This window comes from Chanodichthys erythropterus, chromosome 17 (genome assembly GCF_024489055.1).
Source record: "Chanodichthys erythropterus isolate Z2021 chromosome 17, ASM2448905v1, whole genome shotgun sequence".
Lineage (NCBI taxonomy): Eukaryota > Metazoa > Chordata > Actinopteri > Cypriniformes > Xenocyprididae > Chanodichthys > Chanodichthys erythropterus.
In genome coordinates this window covers 14,412,990-14,435,263 of record NC_090237.1, presented here as the reverse complement: position 1 = coordinate 14,435,263, position 22,274 = coordinate 14,412,990, and the positions used below count along the sequence as shown (strand labels likewise).

The window sequence follows — 22,274 nt, the reverse complement described above, 5'->3', positions numbered from 1 at the left end:
TGCTCTTTAGATTCTTGACATATTAACATCAGATTTTCTCTGGCTGTTTTAACTATGTTTTCAAAACATGTTTGTTATAGCAAAAAAAAAACAAAAAAAAAAACAATTGAAAGTCTGATCAGTTGAATTAGATGATGGTGATACAATCATCATGAAGTGTTCTGATTGTGTGTCTGACCATGTCAAACTATATACTGTAGCCTGTACTTGTCTTAAAATATATCTTTTAATGAAGAGAATTGCAATTTACAAATGCAAATGTTACTTTATGCTAATATGTTTCTGCAAAATTATAAATTTTGAAGACATTTATATCATCAATAGCCATAATATCATTATCAATATCCTTTAATAAAATCATCAACAGAGAGATGTGGCAAGTTGTTTGTGAAAAATAAATGCATGACATAAATATAAACCCTTTGTCTTTCTGTCTGTCTGTTTGTTTGTTTCACATACACTATTGTCCCTAACACTGTAGCACCTCCTTGCGGGACCCTGGTGGTCGCCAGACCTCGAGAGCGAGAGTAAGGCAGTAATCTGGCAGCGCTAGGACCCTGCGGACCAACGCACTCTGGAGGTGTCGGAGGAGCGCACCTACTCCGCCAGACTCTTGAGCAATTATTTGTATGCAAGTGTCCATCCAGAGGGTCAGTCTGGAGATGGCTGCGAATCGGGTGGGGAGGCGTTATAACAATAAGGTCCACTCACCGAGCCGAGGTACCAGCCGAGAAGCTGGACTGAGCGTGCAGAAGAGACAAGCACGAGTCACCGTAAAATATAACAGAAAGGAACTCCAGAGGCGCCTGGATGTGGAAAAGTGGATAGATTGTGGACTTGACGAGCTGTATTTGGGAAGGGTGAGTCCTCTTGTAACACAGAATCATAATATACGAGTAAAATAAAATATCTAATGAATGAAAGACAAAGTGAGGAAAAAGATGTTCAAATAATTATTGTGAATATTTAATGAGCTACCAGCAGCAAAAGGCGTTGCTGATAAATTCATGTTCTTGATTGCTGATTATTTCTCTACGCTGTCAGTAAGATTGGTGTAATAATTTATTGGTAAAACGCAAACATATTTAATAATGAAAGTTTTCTATTAGTGAGGGTAGATTTAAAATCATCACTATCCACGTGGAAATGTGCAGTCTAGGCTACGCGTCTCAATTGTGAAGCAGGTGTCAAACCATTTGAATCCTGGATGGAATGTAAATTGTCCGATGGTAAAATGTGCTAAAGAATTTTTAATTCCGCAAGTAAGTTTCGAAATGTCGTTTGATCGAGATGTGCCCTTTTGATGTGCCAGTCAATGATTATGTCGCACGTTTATTCATGAAGGGCGTGAACCTTTCCTTGGGTCATTCCACTAAACGACAGCCTTTTGTGTCCCTCATGAATATATGTGTAAATAATGACAATCTGATGCCAACTTTTACTATGTGTTATTGTAGTAATTTTTCTCAACAAATCCAATTACTTTTATATTATTTTTCATTTCATTTTAATCTTCTTTTTCTATGAGGATACATGTCCCCACCCGTGTTTCCAAACTCTCCTTGTGTGTGTACATTATGTAGATAGATAGATAGATAGATAGATAGATAGATAGATAGATAGATAGATAGATAGATAGATAGATAGATAGATAGATAGATAGATAGATAGATCAGGGTATATAATCTCAGGCATGTTTCCATCATAGCTCCCCCTTTTTTAAAATTCCAACTTTTTTCAAAATGACTTCCTTACAGGATATGAACTCTATATCCTTTTTGAATAACTTTATCTTATCTTATTTCAGACAGAAAATAAATATTATTAGAAATATTACCCAAAAAAATCTTTCTACATTAACACTACATGTACTAAAAACAGAGACGTTTTTTCTTTGTTTTTTGCATACAGACGACAAAACACATGTCCGCGAAAACAATAAAAAATGCTGTATTATGCTGCCAGGCCAGTAGATGGCGATGTCACTTTGTAAGGAAAAACTATGCGCCTATAGCCTGAACACGTAATACGCATGATCATGACGTCACCGTTTTCACAAATTTTTTTAGTTTACACATAAACGATAACGGTATTATTTTCAAAAACGTGCATATTGGGGCTGTTTTCAACTTAAAATGGAAAACTTTTTTATGTGTTTTGGCTGTTCGTTTACACAACAATGGTGTTTTGGAGGCCTGAAAACACGAACTTTTGAAAACGGGTTTCAAAGTGTTAGTGAAAAAGATACTATTATCATCTCTGTGTAAACAACAAAAACGCGGATCTGTGAAAATGGTGATGGCATGCACATGTGTATTACGTGTTTCGCGCGTTTTTTACCAAAAATTTTACGTTTTGTTTTTTTAGAATTCATCGGAATGGTGCGAAACTTGGTAAAGGTTTTGGCACTTGGTATGTGAACACGCACACAAAAAAAAATCATGAGCATGATTTGAAAAGGTTAAATGGTCCTGAAAAAAATAGTAACACTTGTTCTCCTCGCGGTCAAAAATGACCGCATTGGAAATGAATGGGAGATGAATTTCATCTAGTGAAATCTTTTGGTACTGCGCCCAAACAAAATCTTACTGAAAGCTAATTTTTTGAGATATCAAGCTAAAATTTGGAACACAACTTGTTTAGATTTATGGCTTTGATTTTCTTGAAGTTTTAGAATAAAATGTGTTTTTGAAAATTTGTATATTTCATATAAAAATTGAAAAGAGTATTTTGTGCATTTTCATAATAAACAAAATTATTTTAAGTTATTTTTTTTTTTAAAAATTCACTTCAATAATCTGTCAAAATTAAGTTTGTGCTCTAAAGCAGTCAAAATTTATGACAATTTAAGTTGGAAATTTAATTTTAAGGTCTATGCTCATAAAAGTGAATAAATGGATTATAACTATAGCATAAATATAATTTAGTGCCATAAAATCCCCCCAAAATATAAAATATTAATTAAAAAACTAAAATATAGTATATTATATTTTGACCAACACACGAAGAGCACAAGAGGGTTAGTCTATAGGCATGCATGTTTGGCGCGAGTGATCTGTAAAAGAATGCGTATGTACACAGGCGCGTAGTCTTTCTTTTCAAAGTGACATCGCCAACTACTGGCCTGGCATGCATAATACAGCATTTTCAGCATAATACAGTAATTTTCGCGGATACGTGTGAACAGGGATAGTTTTGACAGCATTGTCATATATACAAAAAAAATTACGTTTTTTTTACATCGTTGTCGTGTCAACGTACCCTTCAAAATTAGTTTTAATATTATTGATTGAAACTTGAATTATCAACAGTATAATATATATATATATATATAAAGGCCGTCTTTCTTTTCAAAGTGACATCGACAACTACTGGCCTGGCATGCATAATACAGCATTTTCAGCATAATACAGCATAATACAGTAATTTTAGCGGATACGTGTGAACAGGGATAGTTTTGACAGCATTGTCATATATACAAAAAAAGTATGTTTTTTTACATCGTTGTCGCGTCAACGTACCCTTCAAAATTAATTTTCAGGCCCCCAAAATGCCATTGTTGGGTAAATGAATGGCCAAAACGCATAAAAATTTGTGTCGTGTAAACAACCCTAAAAAACACATTGTAGTGTCATGACCTTGAACAAAGATAATAATCACTAAATAAACAAATTGTTACAGGTAAACTTTTAAGACCACAAAAGTAAGTTGTGAAGATTTTTACTTCGCACTTTGACATGATATTTGCATCTCTAAATGGTTTTAATAATTTGACTGAGCTGATTGCTGATGTATGACACATAGTTACATCAGGCTACTTGTCCTGTTCTCCTGGGAGGCTTAAAAAAAACAAGATGTGGTCAAGACAAGTAAACATGCCCGATATGCAGAAATTTATATCTAATTAGTTCACATTCCTGAGTCTTGGAGTATTTTAGGATGGAGGGGATTTTTTTTGTCTCAGAGTCTTCAGTTTCCATGAGCTGCAAGATCGGGGCGCTGATCTTAAATACTTAAAGATGCAGACAAAACTTGTTGGTGGGCATGCTTCCTTACATGGAGAGCTCTAGAATGCTAACAGGCGTCTGGATAGCAGTAAACATTCACAGTCGCTGGGCTTTGTGATGGTTGATGTATGGAGAGAGATGCTTAGGCTCTGAAAGTAGAACGTACCTGGCGTCCTGCCAGGATAAAGGCCGTTATGAAATGTTGTAGGGGAGACCAAGGGGTGTTGCAACACATTTAGTTTCGACATCTATAACTAGTGGCTTTCTGCAATGTTTCATTCTGTGTAATAAATTTCCAAATTTGTCTGCTACTAATTAAAGTAGTATATTTCAATCTCTAAATATTTTTTGTCACATAATTAGGTTTTTTTTTATGCTTTTGCACTGTCAATTTTAAATTGTACACTGAAAAAAATGGTGTAGGATTTACTTTGAAACAATGTTTCACTCAGAAATTGCTAGTAAATTTCACAAAGAATTATAAAGAATTTGCAAGTAATATATTAAATGAAATTTTGAAGTAGAAATAGTATTTTCTTGTAAAACATACTTTGATAATCAATCGATAAAAATTATTGGTAACACTTTACAATAAGGTTTTATATGTTAACATTAGTTAACATGAATTAATAACATACTTCTAAAGCATTTATTAATCTTAGTTTAAATAATATTAAGTTTAATAATAATTTCAGTATCAATATCAAAAGTTTTAATATTATTGATTGGACCTTGAATTATCAACACATATATATATATATATATATATATATATATATACATATATATATATATATATATATATATATATATATATATATATATATATATATATATACACACATACACATATATATACACACATACACATATATATATATATATATATATATATATATATATATATATATATATATATATACATATATATAATGTTTTACACACTTATATTACGACTGGACACACTTATATTACAGGGTCCAGTATAATGTTGGTGCTTAAAAGAAACAGCCCCCACTGAGGCTGTAATCAGATCCCCCCCTTCATTTCCTGTCGGCAGCAGGCTCGACAACGTCCTGCTCTTATGGTCCTGGGATTGATTGATGGTATATTTGTCTCATGGGGTGTTTCTTATGAGTAAGGGGGATGGGGGCTGTTGAAATGAAGACCCCATATGTCACTGTATCACACAAAGAAAGCCCTCCTGCAACTGTCCTCCACCCCCCATCCTACAAAATGACTACCCGCTAACTATTAGTCCATGCACAGGGCATCACAAGCTCCGTTAAGCAGGACCATTAGCCCACAGCTCTATTAAAGCTTAATAAAAAAGCCCAGATTAGAGTCGCATAGTGGTCAGATGTGTGTCTGGTTCATCTTTTATCCCATGTCATCAAACATGAGTCAAAACAAAAGGCACAATACTTTGTGCTACAGATGTGACATGTGTAATCCAAAAAATTAGTCAGGAGACGAGACCTAAAATAAGCAAGTGTTTTCTGATGGGTATCGATAACACAATTCTAAATGCTAAGAATAACATGCAGAAATTTCCTGAAATATAATCATGCATGGTTGGGGAAGCTAAATAAACAGACTTATCAACTTTTAAAAGGAAGGAGAAAACACCATGTGGACTATTTTAACAACGTCTTTACTACCTTTCTGGGCCTTGAAAGTGGTAGTTGTGTTGCAGTCTATTGGAGGCCAGATAGCTCATAGATTTCATCAAAAATATCTTAATTTGTGTTCTGAAGATGAACGAAGGACTTGCGTGTTTGGAGGGTAAGTAATTAATGACAGAAATTTCATTTTTGAGTGAACTAACCCATACTGAATATTAATGCAAATCCAGTTGAGAAGTTTAACATTAGCTGGATGATATTGTGTTATTCACAATGAAAGACACAAACGTTTCACCTAAATGCATAAAAGGCATTTTTTATGTTTATTCGTTTCAATTTATGGAGTGGTAATGTATAATTGTTGTTTGTCATAAAACAAGGAAAGTCTAAATTTATAACATCTAAGTTCGTATGCTAGCTCCATTCCCGTGGGAATGATGATCAGAAAATGAATGCACCTAGATGGATTTTAGTGCTTATATAGTATCAGCATCTTAAGGAGAAAAGAGCTAAACAGCAGATCTGCATTTAGAATGTTTATAAACAATATTGCATTTGACTCACAGCTAAGTTCTTGCTCCTTAAATGGTCAGCTAGTAAAGAGGTGACTAATAAGGCTGTGACAAATCATTTAATCTGTATGTACAAATATTATTTTTTTTAAATGTTTCATGTGAAAAAGGATTTTCTTGTGAATTTTCTTTAAACAAATATTAAGAGTAAGGCACGTATAATGTAATTAGTTAGATTTTGCCATGTCAGTCCGTGTTGCTCTCACATGCACTTTTGCCTTTAATGTGGAACAGCGTATTACATCACAGGTTATGGAGTCCTGAGGATAGATGATGCACAAACGATCTGACATTTTACTCTGGTTGGATACAAAGGGATAGAGCTGACGTGAGAGGCACTGAAATGCTAGCGCTGATATTGTCCATAGTATTTAAGATTAGTGAATGCAGTGTTATTTTTAGTTCATCATGCAGAGGAATGTCCCATTATGAAAAAGTTTGAAATGTAGAACTACATTTTGTAATTTTTAAAATAATTGTGGATAGCTATGTGTCTGCCACAATGCTTTAGAGTTGTGGCTGGTTGCCAGGGCGTTGCTATGCAGTTAGTAAAGTCAGTGGTTCTCTATGGAGTCAAATTAATGCCTTAAAGTTTTGCACAAAAATAAAGTTTTGCAAAACAAAACAAAAAATTGAGCAATAAAAAATGTTTTGCAAACAAAAATAATAAATTGCAATTTTTTTTAAAAATGGCATGCTGCTATGCAGTTGCTAGGATGTTCTGGGTGGTTGATAGTTGTTGGCATACCGGACTTTGAAATAGTGGAAATCTGGGAAGTTGAAAGAGCCCATTTGCAAGTCACTATACGTACTATGGTCTACATACATAGCTTGGTTGCCTCCTTTAATTTAACAAATAGTTCACCCACAAATAGAAATTCTGTTATCATTTACTCACTCTCATGTTGCTACAAACCTGTATGAACGTCTTACATTTCTCTCTAGAACAAAAAAGAAGGTATTCTGAAGAATCAACTGTTTTTGTCCACACAATGAAAGTCAGTTGGGTCCAAAATAGCACTAGACCCTGTTGACTTTCATTGTATGGACAAAATTGTTGAACAAACAGAATGAGTACAGGACAAGTTACATGGTGAAGTGTATTATATGGGGTTATAGGTTTGTTAAAATCCCTAGTCCTTTGAATGAGCAATAATAGTAACATGATTGTCTTAGCAAACACCAGTGATGTATCTTGCCTCACTTGTCAGACTAAATGTTGAAAGTGGACACGGCACATTCTTTTCTAAATGTTTGGGAATAGTCACATTCTGAGTCTAACATCCTAAATATAAATACTTGCACAAATACACAGGAGACGGACATTTGAATTAGGGTCACAGCTGTTAATAAGGCATGGAAACTCAGAAGAAGAAAAAAACAGCCCAACTCAAAGACAGCAGGAAGAAAAAACACACTCTTACCCATTAGCTACTGGCCTGGAATTAATAGAGACTGAATCGCAGCCCAGGGGAATCAGATGATGCTAAACCAGTTGGAGTGATTGACTCAGCACTCATGCTTGCGATAAAAGGTGAAAGAACTCATGTTTTGTCAGGAGGAAATGTTTTTGGGGAATTACTACAGAGACAAGTCAAAATGTGTCACAGGCTGTATGCGAAGAGGATATGTACACATATAAATACTCAAAATTGCATTTTCGGTTGCATTTGTAGTTTTTTCTTCAGTTTTGTGAGGAATATCTAAATAATATTTGCTTCACTAATTTCCAGTTTTCAATTGATTGTGCAAAACTTAGGAACGAATTGAAAGTTACTGGAGGATTGCTTTGTACGTACAGTGTGTGAGGGGTTATGTTTGTTTCACAGCATTTCAGTGGCATTTGGAGTTAAAAGAAAGGTCACTGATGCCCTGGTAGGGCTTTCAGCTTGGATCTTACTCTGATTGACCTTTCGACAGTGGTGTTAGTTTCAGGATTTTGAAAGTTCTCCCACGCCAACCCTGTTCCCTGTAGTTATCCGTAACCTTATCAGAAAACACACTGGCTTGCATGACCAGCTCTTAACCTGTTGTGTGGGTGTACACTATGATGGTAATTTGGAGCTTTGGCAATAGAGGTAACAAAGTTGCAATCCTTGGTGTTGGTAAGTTTATACCGAATCCCACCATACACCATACTGTTCTGATTTAGTTTTGGTCACACCAGGTTTCTTTAGTTTGAATTCACCCTCATGTCATTTCAAACATTTTCTTCCTTCTGTGAAACACAATATAATTGTACTGGCTGCTTTTTTTCCCAAAAAATGATCCAAAAGTACTATAAACGTTCATATCATAAAAGTGATCTATATGACTGAAATTTGGATCAATGAATCATTTGATTTAGTTCATATTGATCAAATGCGTCTAAACATTTAATTTATTAACCAGACATTCTTAGTTCTCTCACGAACATGTCAAATTGATTGTTAGCGAAGTTGTAGCAAATCACCTCTTGCTTGCTTAAGATCAGTATGTTTTCATTTAGTGGGTGGCAGCAGTTTTCAAGCTGGTTTGGCTTTGGTAAATGATTTACTGGAAGTATTTGAAAATTGCCCTTGGCCTATTTTTTAATGCATCACAAAGAAAGGGAAGTGAAGATTAAATCATTCTCGAAACACAAAGGTACACACCATAAATAATAGACTGTATTTTTTTAGCTACCCCATTTCCTATTAGAGAAAACTATTTTTCCACTGCGGTTAAGGATGTAAAATCAATGCAGAAATTCAGCCATTAATTATATCTCTCAATGCAAGAACTTTGAGTATTGTGAATGAGTAGTATGTATTATCTGTAGATGTATTTGAGAAGGCTGGAATAGACTTGTTTTTCCCACACAATAGATTAATGCTAAGTGACAGCTGTCTGGCCTAGATTGACAGCTGCTGAATAGAGCGGGAGACAATACTTTGATTTTTAGCTCTATAAGACCTAATGACTGTCTTTGTGGATCTATGCCACACTCTTATTTCATCACAGTGCTCTTTTAGTATGACTTGTAATGTTCAGGGATGGCTTAGCACGAGATTCATTGATTTATGTGGTGGGCAGTCAAGTGAGAATGTATCTGAATGTGCACATCTTATGCAATTGTTTCTTTCACAAGTGCAGGTCACAATTGCGAGTTCACTTTTATTAAGCCTTGGATTAAGTCTAACTGTAAATGTTCTGTTCACACTATTTATTAATTTATATATTATTGATGTGTTCCAATTTAGCATGCTTTTTCATAATTAATTTTTAATAGTAGATAATAGTTCCAACAAGCAGATAAAGAGCGAAAACTAAAAATTAGAATTAAAAGAGTGATTTGTCTATGTAGATGATGCCTCCTTGAATCAGGATAGATGTTTAAAGGTGCCCTAGAACTTTTTTTTAAAAGATGTAATATAAGTCTAAGGTGTCCCCTGAATGTCTCTGTGAAGTTTCAGCTCAAAATACCCCATAGATTTCTTTTAATTCATTTTTTTAACTGCCTATTTTGGGGCATAATTAGAAATGAGCTGATTCAGGGTGTGCGGCCCCTTTAAATCTTGTGCTCCACGCCCCAAGAGCTCGCGCTTGCCTTAAACAACATAAAAAAAGTTCAAACAGCTAATATAACCCTCAAAATGGATCTTTACAAAGTGTTTGTCATGCAGCATGTCTAATCGCGTAAGTAAAGTATTTATTTTGATGTTTACATTTGATTCTGAATGAGTTTGAGGCTATATGCTCCGTGGCTAACGGCTAATGCTACACTGTTGTAGAGATTTATAAAGAATGAAGTTGTGTTTATGTATATTATACAGACTGCAAGTGTTTAAAATAAAAATAGCGACGGCTCTTGTCTCCGTGAATACAGTAATAAATGATGGTAACTTTAACCACATTTAACAATGCATTAGCAACATGCTAACGAAACATTTAGAAAGACAATTTACAAATATCACTAAAAATATCATGTTATCATGGATCATGTCAGTTATTATTGCTCCATCTGCCATTTTTCGCTATTGTTCTTGCTTGCTTACCTAGTCTGATGATTCAGCTGTGCACGGATCCAGACGTTAATACTGGCTGCCCTTGTCTAATGTCTTGAACATGAGCTGGCATATGCAAATATTGTTACTGTTACGTAACAGTCGGTGCTATGTTGAGATTCGCCTGTTCTTCAGAGGTCTTTTAAACAAATGAGATTTATATAAGAAGGAGGAAACAATGGAGTTTGAGACTCACTGTATGTCATTTCCATGTACTGAACTCTTATTATTTAACTATGCTGAGGTAAATTCAATTTTTGAATCTAGGGCACCTTTAAATGTAAAGGCCTGTTCACACAAGGCAAATCTTTTATAAAAACATAAATTCGATGTAAAATAACAAATAATAATGAATCCAAAATGTAAAAATATACAATAGTCCGCTTGCTTTTCTACTATATAGTAAGCAAAAAACAGTATGTAACGATTAGTATGTCCGAAATTCACAGTACTCATAAAAGAGTAAGCAAAAAGTACTCAGATGACCTACTACTTATGGCAATGGAGACTTTACTATCCCATCAGGCCACTGGAGAGGATTTGTGAATGGCAGTGAAGCGATGCAACTGACGCTATAGGTCACATGACAACATGGCAAATGTAGTACGTTCGGATTACATTCATATTACACACATATTACTATATACTTTTTTAGCACTCTCAAAGTAAGTACTTATTCAAAATAAATACTCAAGGGAGTATGCAATTTCAGACACAGCCCATGTGTTCTTTAATTCAGCTTTGAGGTCATGCCACGATGTATTGATCTTCTATTGGTTAAACATCTTCATGTGATATGAATTCACAGGTCAAAGTTCACCAAACTTGAACTTTGAAATGTGCTGAAATTCGAAATTTCTTCGCATGAACTTGCGTTTTCAGACTCCAGCATTCGTATGCTTATCAATAGAAGTCAATGGAATGAAAAGTATGGTGTGACCACGACTTGTGTTTCCAGTCTCCAGCATTTGCATACGTATGAATGGAAGTTAAGGGAATGATAAGTATAGGGCGACCTCCCCTTTAGGCATCTCAATAGGAATCCATGCGATCGGGAGATTCATGTGAGGGACACGTGAGCCAAAAAATTTTCCAACACGGATTTCACATTGGATTCAAGTTTGTTCAATTTTTAACACAGAAATTCAACACAGTTACCAATAGAGTACCTCAGGGATGACGTGTTTTTGTAGGCCAACCCGGAAGTTAGCGGCGCACGGGTTCCCTCGATCGAAAACCTATGCATTTTTCCCATAGACTTTTGGAAAAACACAAAACATAAGCTCTGTGTTTAACAAAGGGTTATGACACTTACACGTTTTGTCTATCAAGATAATCTTTGCAAGTTAACACAACATTTATACATTTTGAAGCCTAAATATAGTCGTCAGATATAAAAGGCTAACAGTAGGCTATAAACGGACTACAGCACACCATGGTCGTGGATCAACGTCATCACCACCAAGCTTCCTCAAACTTTATTTAAAAAACAACTCTATTTAAAAACATGCTCACTGATTATGATCTGCGCTGTGTATGAATACTTATCCACTTTTTTTCATGAGAAATACTGTCCAAATGTCCTGTTTGTCATGATGACGTCTAAAGTCCCCGCCAAAGTAGGTAGTCCCTTTTAGCAACTTGTTAGCAACCGCCGATTTTAAGACACAATAAAGGTTTAAAAAATATATTATATTATAAAAATATATAGATTATAACTGGTGTTTTATGTCATAGATCAAAACATGAAAATATTTAGAGGCTTTGTTAACCACAGACCTTATTTCAGGCGATTTAGCAAAACACCATTCAAAAGACTTTAGGCGATGGAACCAGAAGTCCTAAAATGCTAACTCGCTTCCGGGTTTTGCATACAAAAACACGTCATCTCTGAGGTACTCTATATGAAGCTATTTGGTTTAGAAGTGACCTACACAATTGACAGTTGACAATGGACAAACAGAATTCGCGAATGCGACCATTTGAATGAACGGCTGTTAATAAGTTAATATGTTCAGACTGACATGGACATTTGTATGCCGTCAATGCCACAATTTTTTTTTTACTGAAAGGTGTTCTCTCTTATCCATCACACTATGAAAAACACTGGCCAACCAATAAGGTTTGTGCTTTTGGTCACACGCCCAGTGATGCTGCTGTTACATAAAACTTAGGGAGTCGGCTGTCTCAAATGTATGGAAGTAAATTAATGCCAAATGTTTTTGAAATAAAAAACTTGTTGAATTGCTCTAAATGAAAAAAAAAAAATGCATTACATTAGCTGTACTTGCATTTAGATGCACTGTATTTTTAAGGCTTGCATTTTTATGGGATGAAATTCAACACAGTCGTATATTTAAGCTGTGAATATTTCAATTAAAAATATTTCACACACATTTTCATTATTAAAAATTAAATCATTCATATTCACATTTCAAATTTCACTTCCAAGATATTTATTCTGTTTAAAAATACAACCTATAAAATTCGACTAGAAATTTTCAGTCCATTTTATTTCACTTTACAAATTCGCTTCCACAAATTCAGTGGCTCAAATTCGGCAGAAAATTCAACATTTCACATCCGGGAACTGCAGGAAGAGCAGTAGAGTGCCAATGCATCATGTCTATCTGCTGTTAGTCTTCTTCACCAGCAGGTGTCGCTAGCGGCTGTTTAGGAAGACCAAAGCAACGCTAGTAAGTCATCATTCATTCATAAAAACGGATTTACAGAAATGGAGCAAGTGGTAAGTGAATGTGTGATGATTATCAGGGCCAGTATAAATGCAGAAAAGCTGATAAAGACACAAAAGCTGCATTTATGTTTAATTCAGTGTATTTACGCTTACTTTCCCTGTGTAGCTACAGCTTTCTCTCCAGTGAACAAGATAACGTTATTGCCCGATGCTGGTGTATAGATCAAACGTTAAATCTGAGATATACATATATTTCTCTCTGTTGATAAGTTTCCTTAACTTTATATCGCAGCGCGGTGTTGTAACGTAATAATAGGGTTTCCCTCATCCGTCATAGGATTCCCCTGCCATCAGGACATATAAAACTCTTAACACAGCTTAATGGACTCGTACAGTGATATAAAAGACCAAACTCGCACCTCATTTGTGATGTAGGTTAGACTATATAGGCTCCAAGAAAGCAGATACTGGCATTAAGTTGATTTGACGCTGAACGTTTGATTATGATATTCGAAAATTTAGGGACCGTCTCTAAAGTTACGACATTTGGTATTCACGTTTCTACCTTCTACCAAACTCTTGTAGACACACATGCACATATACATATTCAAACACACCTCACTCAAAGCACATGCATATATACTATTTCTTTTTTTTCTTTTTTTTTTTTTACATGTTCATCACACAATTTTTTTTACTTTGTTCATTTTTTATTTTACCTGATCATAGATTATCCTGCTTATACAAATTTTAAATAAAATTTAGAAATAAAATTAACTAAGTAGAACTAATTGTGTGATGAATGTGTAAAAAAAAGAAAAAGTATATGTGCATGTACTTTGAGTTGAGTGTGTTTGAATGTGTGTGTGTGTGTGTGTGTGTGTGTGTGAGAGAGAGAGAGAGAGAGAGAGAGAAGGGTGCATCACTCTTCGACCTGGCACCTATAGATGAACACTTCACAGGTAGTTTTGGTGATTGTAAATCATTCTCATCAAATGTTATTGAGCTTCTAATTATCCAATACAGTAGTGAAATACATAGCAATCTTTACATATTACTTGACAGATCATTTGGAAACACTTTACAGTAAGGTTCATAATGTATTAACTAATGTGAACTATCCATGAGCAACACATTTGTTGTTGTATTTGTTCATCTTTGTTAACGTTAATAAAAATACAGCAGTTCATTGTTCATGTTACTTCACTATGCATTAACTAAAGTTGACAAATACAACTCTTGATTTTAATAATGTATTAGTAAATGCTGGAATTAACATTAACAAAGATTAGTAAGTGCTGTAGAAGTGCAGTTCATTGTTCGTTCATATCAACTATTTAATATAAAGTGTTACCTTTTATTTTAATAAACATCAATAATCTAAAAGGTTTGCATTATACCTGACACCTAGATAAACACTTTAGAGTTGGTTTTGTGACTAAGTCATTCTCTTTAAATGCTATTGAAGGTAGAAACGTGAATACAGAATGTCGTAACTTTAGAGACGGTCCCTAAATTTGCGAATATTATAATCAAACGTTCAGCGTCAAATCAACTTAATGCCAGTATCTGCTTTCTTGGAGCCTATATAGTCTAACCTACATCACAAATGAGGTGCGAGTTTGGTCTTTTATATCACTGTACGAGTCCATTAAGCTGTGTTAAGAGTTTTATATGTCCTGATGGCAGGGGAATCCTATGACGGATGAGGGAAACCCTATTATTACAACACAGCGCTGCGATATAAAGTTAAGGAAACTTATCAACAGAGAGAAATATATGTATATCTCAGATTTAACGTTTGATCTGTACACCAGCATCGGGCAATAACGTTATCTTGTTCACTGGAGAGAAAGCTGTAGCTACACAGGGAAAGTAAGCGTAAATACACTGAATTAAACATAAATGCAGCTTTTGTGTCTTTATCAGCTTTTCTGCATTTATACTGGCCCTGATAATCATCACACATTCACTTACCACTTGCTCCATTTCTGTAAATCCGTTTTTATGAATGAATGATGACTTACTAGCGTTGCTTTGGTCTTCCTAAACAGCCGCTAGCGACACCTGCTGGTGAAGAAGACTAACAGCAGATAGAGATGATGCATCGGCACTCTACTGCTCTTCCTGCAGTTCCCGGATGTGAAATGTTGAATTTTCTGCCGAATTTGAGCCACTGAATTTGTGGAAGCGAATTTGTAAAGCGAAATAAAATGGACTGAAAATTGCTAGTCGAATTTTATAGGTTGTATTTTTAAACAGAATGAATATTTTGGAAGTGAAATCTAAAAGGTGAATATGAATTATTGAATTTTTAATAATGAAAATGTGTGTGAAATATTTTTAATTGAAATATTCACAGCCTAAATATTCGACCATGTTGAATTTCAGCCCATAAAAATGCAAGCCTTAAAAATACAGTGCATCTAAATGCAAGTACAGCTAATGTAATGCATATTTTTTTTCAAATAGTGCAATTCAACAAGCTTTTTATTTCAAAAACATTTGGCATTATTTTACTTCCATACAAATGCAAAATCCTTTCAGTGCACTGAAATGTTTGCTCCCTAAAAAGTCCCACAATCCACTGTAAAAACCAGGGAGCATCAATGCTCACTGGGTGCTTCTCATTTTTATTTGTTTTTTTATATTTTTTATATTTTTATATATCCTCGTTTCCTTTCTTCGAATTTTAGCTCCACCCCCTTAGGATGCAAGGGAAGGATACACCTAGGGCATGTTCAAGCTCAAACCGGTGTGCAACGTTTTGCTACGGTTTCCAGGTTTGCTACATGTTTCCTGGAAACGGTGTGCAACAGGTTTGAGATACGTTTTCTGTTTGGTGGGTGTGTCAAAAATGTCAACCCAATCAGCATCAACATACATATAAACCACGCGGTATTAAAGAGACAGCTCGTAAATGTCATTAACAACAAAATAACTTCATAAGAGCATATTATTAGAGCAAATTTATATTGTTTGCACATGTGTATTTACATTAATGGCAAAATAACTTAAACAATAAGAGCACAATCTGGAACTTCTTTAAGTCTGTTTAAGTATCATTTATTTGCAATGTCTTCTGGTCCATATCCGAATGTGTGCTAGACACTGATTAATGTAACATAAAAATACTATACTATTTTGCTATTGTATTGTGGAGTGATACTTTCATAAACTTTCATAAACAAAGGCAAATGTTGTATCACAATAAGTAGAAGTTTTTACAAATCCCTTCACTCGATTGGGATGTCCTCTTTTATTCTGGACGGCAAGGGCAATTACTGTAATATCGAGTGTGTTTTGCAACGTTTTGTCGGGGTTGAACGCAGCCCTGTGTATCTTCGCTCATGACGCCTCAATCTTCGTTCCTTGCCTCCTCGCAGTGAAATTAGAGAATTGAGATGCCTTTCAAGATGACTGAATTTGATCGGTTTCCGGGTCATGGGATGGAGGAGGTAGGAGCGAGGAAACGAGGAAGCATCAATTTGAGTATTGAGAAGCACCCACTATGTTCCATTAAAGGGTTAGTTCACCCTAAAAATGAAAATTAATTAATTACTCACCTTCATGTCTTTCCAAACCCGTAAGACTTTCGTTCATCTTCAGAAAACAAATGAAGATATTTTTGATGACAGAATGCTGTCAGATTTCCTTCAGTAAAAAGTACCACTTTGGCACTTCATAAAACTTCATAAAGAGATTATAAAACGAATCCATGAGAATCGAGCGGTTTAATCCAGATTTTCTGAAGAGAATCAATCGCTTGTTATGATGAACAGTTTTAATTTAGGCTTTTACTCACATGTAAACATTGATCAGCGAACATAAAGTGGTTTGTTCTCGCGGGTGAAGCAAGTTTGGTTGAGCTTCTGCTTATGTTCGCTGATCAATGTTTACATGCATTGCCTAAATTAAATCTGTTTGTCATAACAAGTGATCAATTCTCTTCAGAAAATTTGGACTAAACCACTCGCTATGGATTAGTTTTCCGATCTCTTCATGAAAAAAGTGGTAGTTACAAAGGCAGTCTATTGAAGGAAATCTGACAGCATTCTGTCATCAAAAAGATCTTTATTTGTTTTCTGAAGATGAATGAAAGTCTTACGGGTTTGGAATGACATGAGGGAGAGTAATTTCTGACAGAATTTTCATTTTGGGGTGAACGAACCCTTTAAACATCTGACGTTTTTTGCTCATTGGTTCGACTAGACAAATTGAATGTGAAAATCAGACTGAACATTCATGTTGGTGTGAATGGGCTTTAAATGCGACTCTCTTTTTCTTCTCACAGGAAGAGGATATGCCAGAGGAAGTGAACATTGACGAGCTATTAGATCTACAGAGTGATGAAGAAAGGACACAGAAGCTTAAGGTATCTGCTCTCTGAAAATACCAATGAAGAAACTCTACTGAAAAGATCAGAGTTGCTTGTCACAAGTATGGTGTATTTTATCTAGCTTAAAGGTGCTAAAGAGGATCTTTTCGTCGACTGAGAAACCAAAGACTGTTACCGAGTTTTTGAAATGAGCGCATGCGTAAGAACACCCCCCCTCCTTTCGAGGGAACGCCTCCCAAAACTTGTGCACAAACGTATTGGAACACGAGTGTTTACCACCGGCATTCGCTGTGTCGTGTTATGTGGATTCATTATGTCATAACTCATAATCTGCAGTTGGTCTACGGAAAAAAACATTGCATGCGGCGCCTGTGGAGTGTGGAAAGTTACTGGAGCGCGCAGCCGCGCTCGTCTCTCACAAGGAACGTCACGGCAGTGATTGACAAGCCGGAGGGCAAATCGTTTACGCGATGATCACGTAAACGATTGGCTGATGTTTTTAAGGCCCTACCTCGTGCACAGATGATGTATATTAATATTATTCCTTTCAGTGCACCTAATAAATAGTCTTTTATCAGTTAGTAAAGACAGTTTTAAGTAATATTGCAAAAATGTCTCCTCTTTAGCACCTTTAGAAGGAACAATTCACCCAAAAATGAATCATATGAACTACTTTTATATTTAAATTCTTCCATCTTTTGGAACATTGAATACGAGGAAGCTCTTTTTGGTCACTGAGCTCATACCAGCAGCAAGAGCAGAATCAAACCAGCATAAGTAACCCATCCTGGAATATTATGCAAATTTATTTTCCAGCAGGGAAAAAATCTGTCTGTGTCATGCTCTTTATCAAAAATCTCTTGATTTCTATTTCTTACAGGATATCCTTCATACCTGCAGTAACAACACAGAAGTAAGCTATTCATATGTTTTCACACAATACGAATTAAACTTGATCTTTAATTTTTAAACAAATCTGTGCTGTCTTAGTTTTAATGATTTAACAAAATAAGCCCCTGGAGTGTTCATTTTAAAAGTGACTCACTGTTACACTCCAGGAAATAGTGACTAACAGTGTTGATGAATAAACAGAACTCTTTATCAAAACATGATTGTGTTATGGTAATCTGGGTATTATCCCATAACATAAACATGTTTTGATAAAATGAAAAAAATGGGAAGAAATTAAAATAATCTGTCACTAGTAAAACATACTATAATGAAATATGTTATGCTTTTTGCCACCAAATGATGTAGCAACTTCTACCAGCAGGGACTAACTGGGCTATGCTAACCAGTCAAACCTTCACATCTGTACCTCAAATAAGCCATCGTCCTCTGCTGCCCCCTATTGACAAAGTTGATATTGACAAGTCAATACATTTAAAAGCTTTTCAGGGGGCCGTTCTTCGTACATGGATTACTTATCTGGATTTTACTGTTGACGATATGATATGATCCAGTATTTGTTAGGTTCTTCAAAGCTATGCTTTCTTACAAGAGCACCCTATTGAACCAGGGAAATTAATAATTAAAAATAAAAATGTAAATATGTTTTTATGTATATAATAATAATACTTTCAAATGAATTAGAAACCAGTTATAATGTTATATACAGTAGTCTGTATAGACAGAGCAAATTTTTCCCATTTAGAGACTTATTCGTGAGGGAATAATTATCTCATAATTTTATTAGAGCCTTACACACATTGCATACAGTTAGTTTGAATGCAGATGCAGATATCTAGAAAAATTATATATAATAATGCAATGTAAAAAAAATGTAAATAATAAAAATTGTGCAAAGAATGGACCTCATGTCTTATATGGTTGACAAGTCGCTTGTTTTCATTCCGTTTTCATTCACTGTTGACGCATTCCATCATGTCTTTCATTATAAAGATTCTTCTATGATGATAACGTGCTTTTCATCCTCATCTTCATCAGGTCTTTATCACAGAATTGGTGAATAAACTTCATGGTTTGCAGAAACAAGAAGATCTCCACAACAATGGCATTGAACATCCCCAGCTTCACATCTTCCCTGACCGGGAGGGCTCTTCTGACACTGAGAGACACTGAGCACCTGCACAAACATCTACGGCTGTTCAGTCTCCTGTGTCAAGGCATCAGCAGCACGTGTGTAAAATATAGACATGCTGCTGACTTCGGTTTGTAAGGTAACAAAACAAAAACCTATAAAAATATTTATGTAAAAAAAAAAAAAAAAAAAACTTGGCATGGACCCATTACAAGTTTTCATTGTGTAGTCTATTTGTTAATTTGAAGAACTATTTCTACCTGATCCATTGAAATGACATTCATTGGTATAACCCAATGTAGTTAGTGTTATTCTGTAATATTAAATACTTTATTTGAGTTGAATAAAAACAGCTAATTTAGTGAGTTTTTTTTTTGTTTCCTGAGATTTTTTTTTTACAGTACATAATATACTTTTTCCCTATAAATATTGACCCATGTGAAGGATTTTTCTATAGAAATATTTTCTTGGTTTTCAGATTATACTGATTTGGTTGGTTTTTCACTAATGGACCAAAGATTTTTGTTAGGATGCTTTTTAGATTTCAAGTCAGTTATAGTGATTCCTTGTGTTGTTTATGTCTGTGAATTAGATTTTGTAGGATTAAATTATTTTTTTTTAGAAAAACTCTTGAATATCAGCTATGAATTTATGATGCTTGATTAAAACTGACAGCTTATGCTTATGCCCAGTTTGTGACAAAACCTTGAGGTATTGTTTGCTGCTACTATATTAACTATTCAAGCTGATATAATTTACTCCACATTTCGAAGGAATTTTCCAATTTTTCACTTCCAGCTCTGTATTTAGTTTGTATAATACAGCACTATGTTTGTTTGTACAGTGAAAGAGTGCCAGCAATTTCTTTTATGTTTTTAATATACTGTTTTCAGTTTCACTTACTTGCAGTTAAAGGGATAGTTCACCCAAAAATTAAAGTTATCCTATGATTTACTCAACCTTTAAGCCATCCGAGGTGTATTATGACTATCTTCTTTCAGACAAACACAATCGGAGATATATTTAAAAATATCCTGGCTCTCCGAATATTTATAGTGGTAGTGAATGGGGGTGTGTTTTGAAGCCCAAAATAAATGCACTCATCCATCATAAAAAATAATCCATACAGCTCCAGGGGTTAATAAAGGCCCCCTGAAAAGAAGCGATGGATTTTTGTAAGAAAAATATCCATATTTAAAACTTTATGAAGTGTAATAACTAGCTTTTGGCAGACGGCCGTACACATCGATTTGCGGCGGAAGAGTGAACTTGGTCCCGATGCATGACGCAATAGACCCTTTTCAATGTATATACATTTATAACACTGTATTTAGTATTATATTACATTTGCATCAAAAAACTTGTTGACACTGCTGTGAGGGTTTCTAATTCAGCGGCTATGGGAGTGACGGGAGTGATCTTTCTCTCTTCTGAAAGCTGTTATCAGTTGGTCTATTTTTTCCCTCTTTTTGAAAGTTGTGAAAACACTATAATGGAGTTTTTCTTTTGCTATTTGTGCAAATGGAAAGACACACAAAACATATATTTAATGTAGTCTCTCATTCACTGCTATAAAAGTTTAGCCAACTATGACAACTTCTGCTTCTGAGAAACACAGAAATGTGAAAAGGATCTATGACGAACTCAGAAGCGCAGTCTAAGGCCCCGTTTACACTTTTTTTGTTTTAAAATGCCGTTTTAAAATGAAACCGATCCTCGTCTACACTGGCGTTTCCACAGCATTTCAGAAACAATCTGTCTATACTACATGGCCGAAACGCATGTCACATGACCACCCATGCACACTGGGCATGCACGTACAAGTATAAACAGTTGCCTCTTGTGCATGTAGGCAGCTGCAGTACTAAAAAAATGCTGAGTTTAACTGCACAATGGATGCTAAAAATTACAACAAACCAGCAAAGATTGCAGTTCAGTCTCCATGTTATTGTTTACACAGTCATCATGGATATGCAGAGTGAAAAGGTTCAAAAACGTCGGCATAGTGTTAACGACAGGTGTAACCGTAGCAAAACTTTACGTTTTAAAGCAGAACTAAATGACTTTTTTACCTTCATAAATAGTTTTCTAAGTCCTTACGAATGTTAATTGACTTGTAGTGGTGTGTTTGAGGCGAGCACTAACCCCTCTGGCACGTGTACGCCACAAAACATTACTTGGAAGTTGAGCTTCGCCGACCCGACACAATCTCGCCTCATGTTCACGTTCACACGAGAGTGACAAAATGCTTTACGGTAATTCAAAAACAATGTATATATTATGACTTTATAAGACAATTTCAAAATTACCCACCTCCATCGAGACTTCTTGTACTGTATTTGCAAAACTACTGCGCTGGTGAGCGTTGTAGTGGTTGTAGTCCAGAGCTGTGCTTGGAGTGTTTACGACAGTGTGATTCACTGAAGGAACCTGTAGGGGGAGCTTCGCAAATCCGTTCTGCTTTAAAAAGAAAACGCACTAGTTTAAATGGGGCCTAAAATGAGAAATTTTAAAGGGGTGGTATAATACCATTTTTACAAGATGTAAAATAAGTCTCTGATGTCCCCAAAGTGTGTATGTGAAGTTTTAGCTCAAAATACCCCACAGATATTTTTTATAGCATGTTAAATTTGTCACTTTTTGAGGTTGAGCAAAAACGCTCAGTTTTTGTGTGTCCCTTTAAATGCAAATGAGCTGCTGCTCTCAAGAAGAGGGCGGAGTTTCAAGAGCTCATGTTAGCAGATAGTGTTAGCAGCGCCGATTACCTCATGAAGACTCACTGAAAATGTCAGAAACTGTTCAGTCTTTTATGTTCAAATCGAAGTCGGATAATGATGGAGAGACTCAAGAAGAAGTGACAACATGTAGAATGCAACAAGATGTTTCTGAATGGTTAGTTGCTTAATTTATGTAGCTGATGTGGGATATCTTAAAGTCATTGATTAGCATATTCTGTCTTAAAGTCATTGA

At 35.2% G+C, this 22,274-nt stretch overlaps 1 protein-coding gene across 1 annotated transcript; it reads left to right on the top strand.

The window, feature by feature from the left end:
• The first annotated feature begins 519 nt into the window (after window positions 1-519).
• Window positions 520-20,341, top strand: ppp1r14ab (protein phosphatase 1, regulatory (inhibitor) subunit 14Ab). The gene is made up of 4 exons (XM_067365013.1): window positions 520-860; window positions 17,219-17,299; window positions 18,144-18,176; window positions 19,211-20,341. Exons 1-4 carry the CDS (start codon window positions 630-632, stop codon window positions 19,343-19,345), a joined length of 480 nt encoding a protein of 159 aa, XP_067221114.1. The 5' UTR covers window positions 520-629; the 3' UTR covers window positions 19,346-20,341.
• The last annotated feature ends 1,933 nt before the right edge of the window (window positions 20,342-22,274 follow it).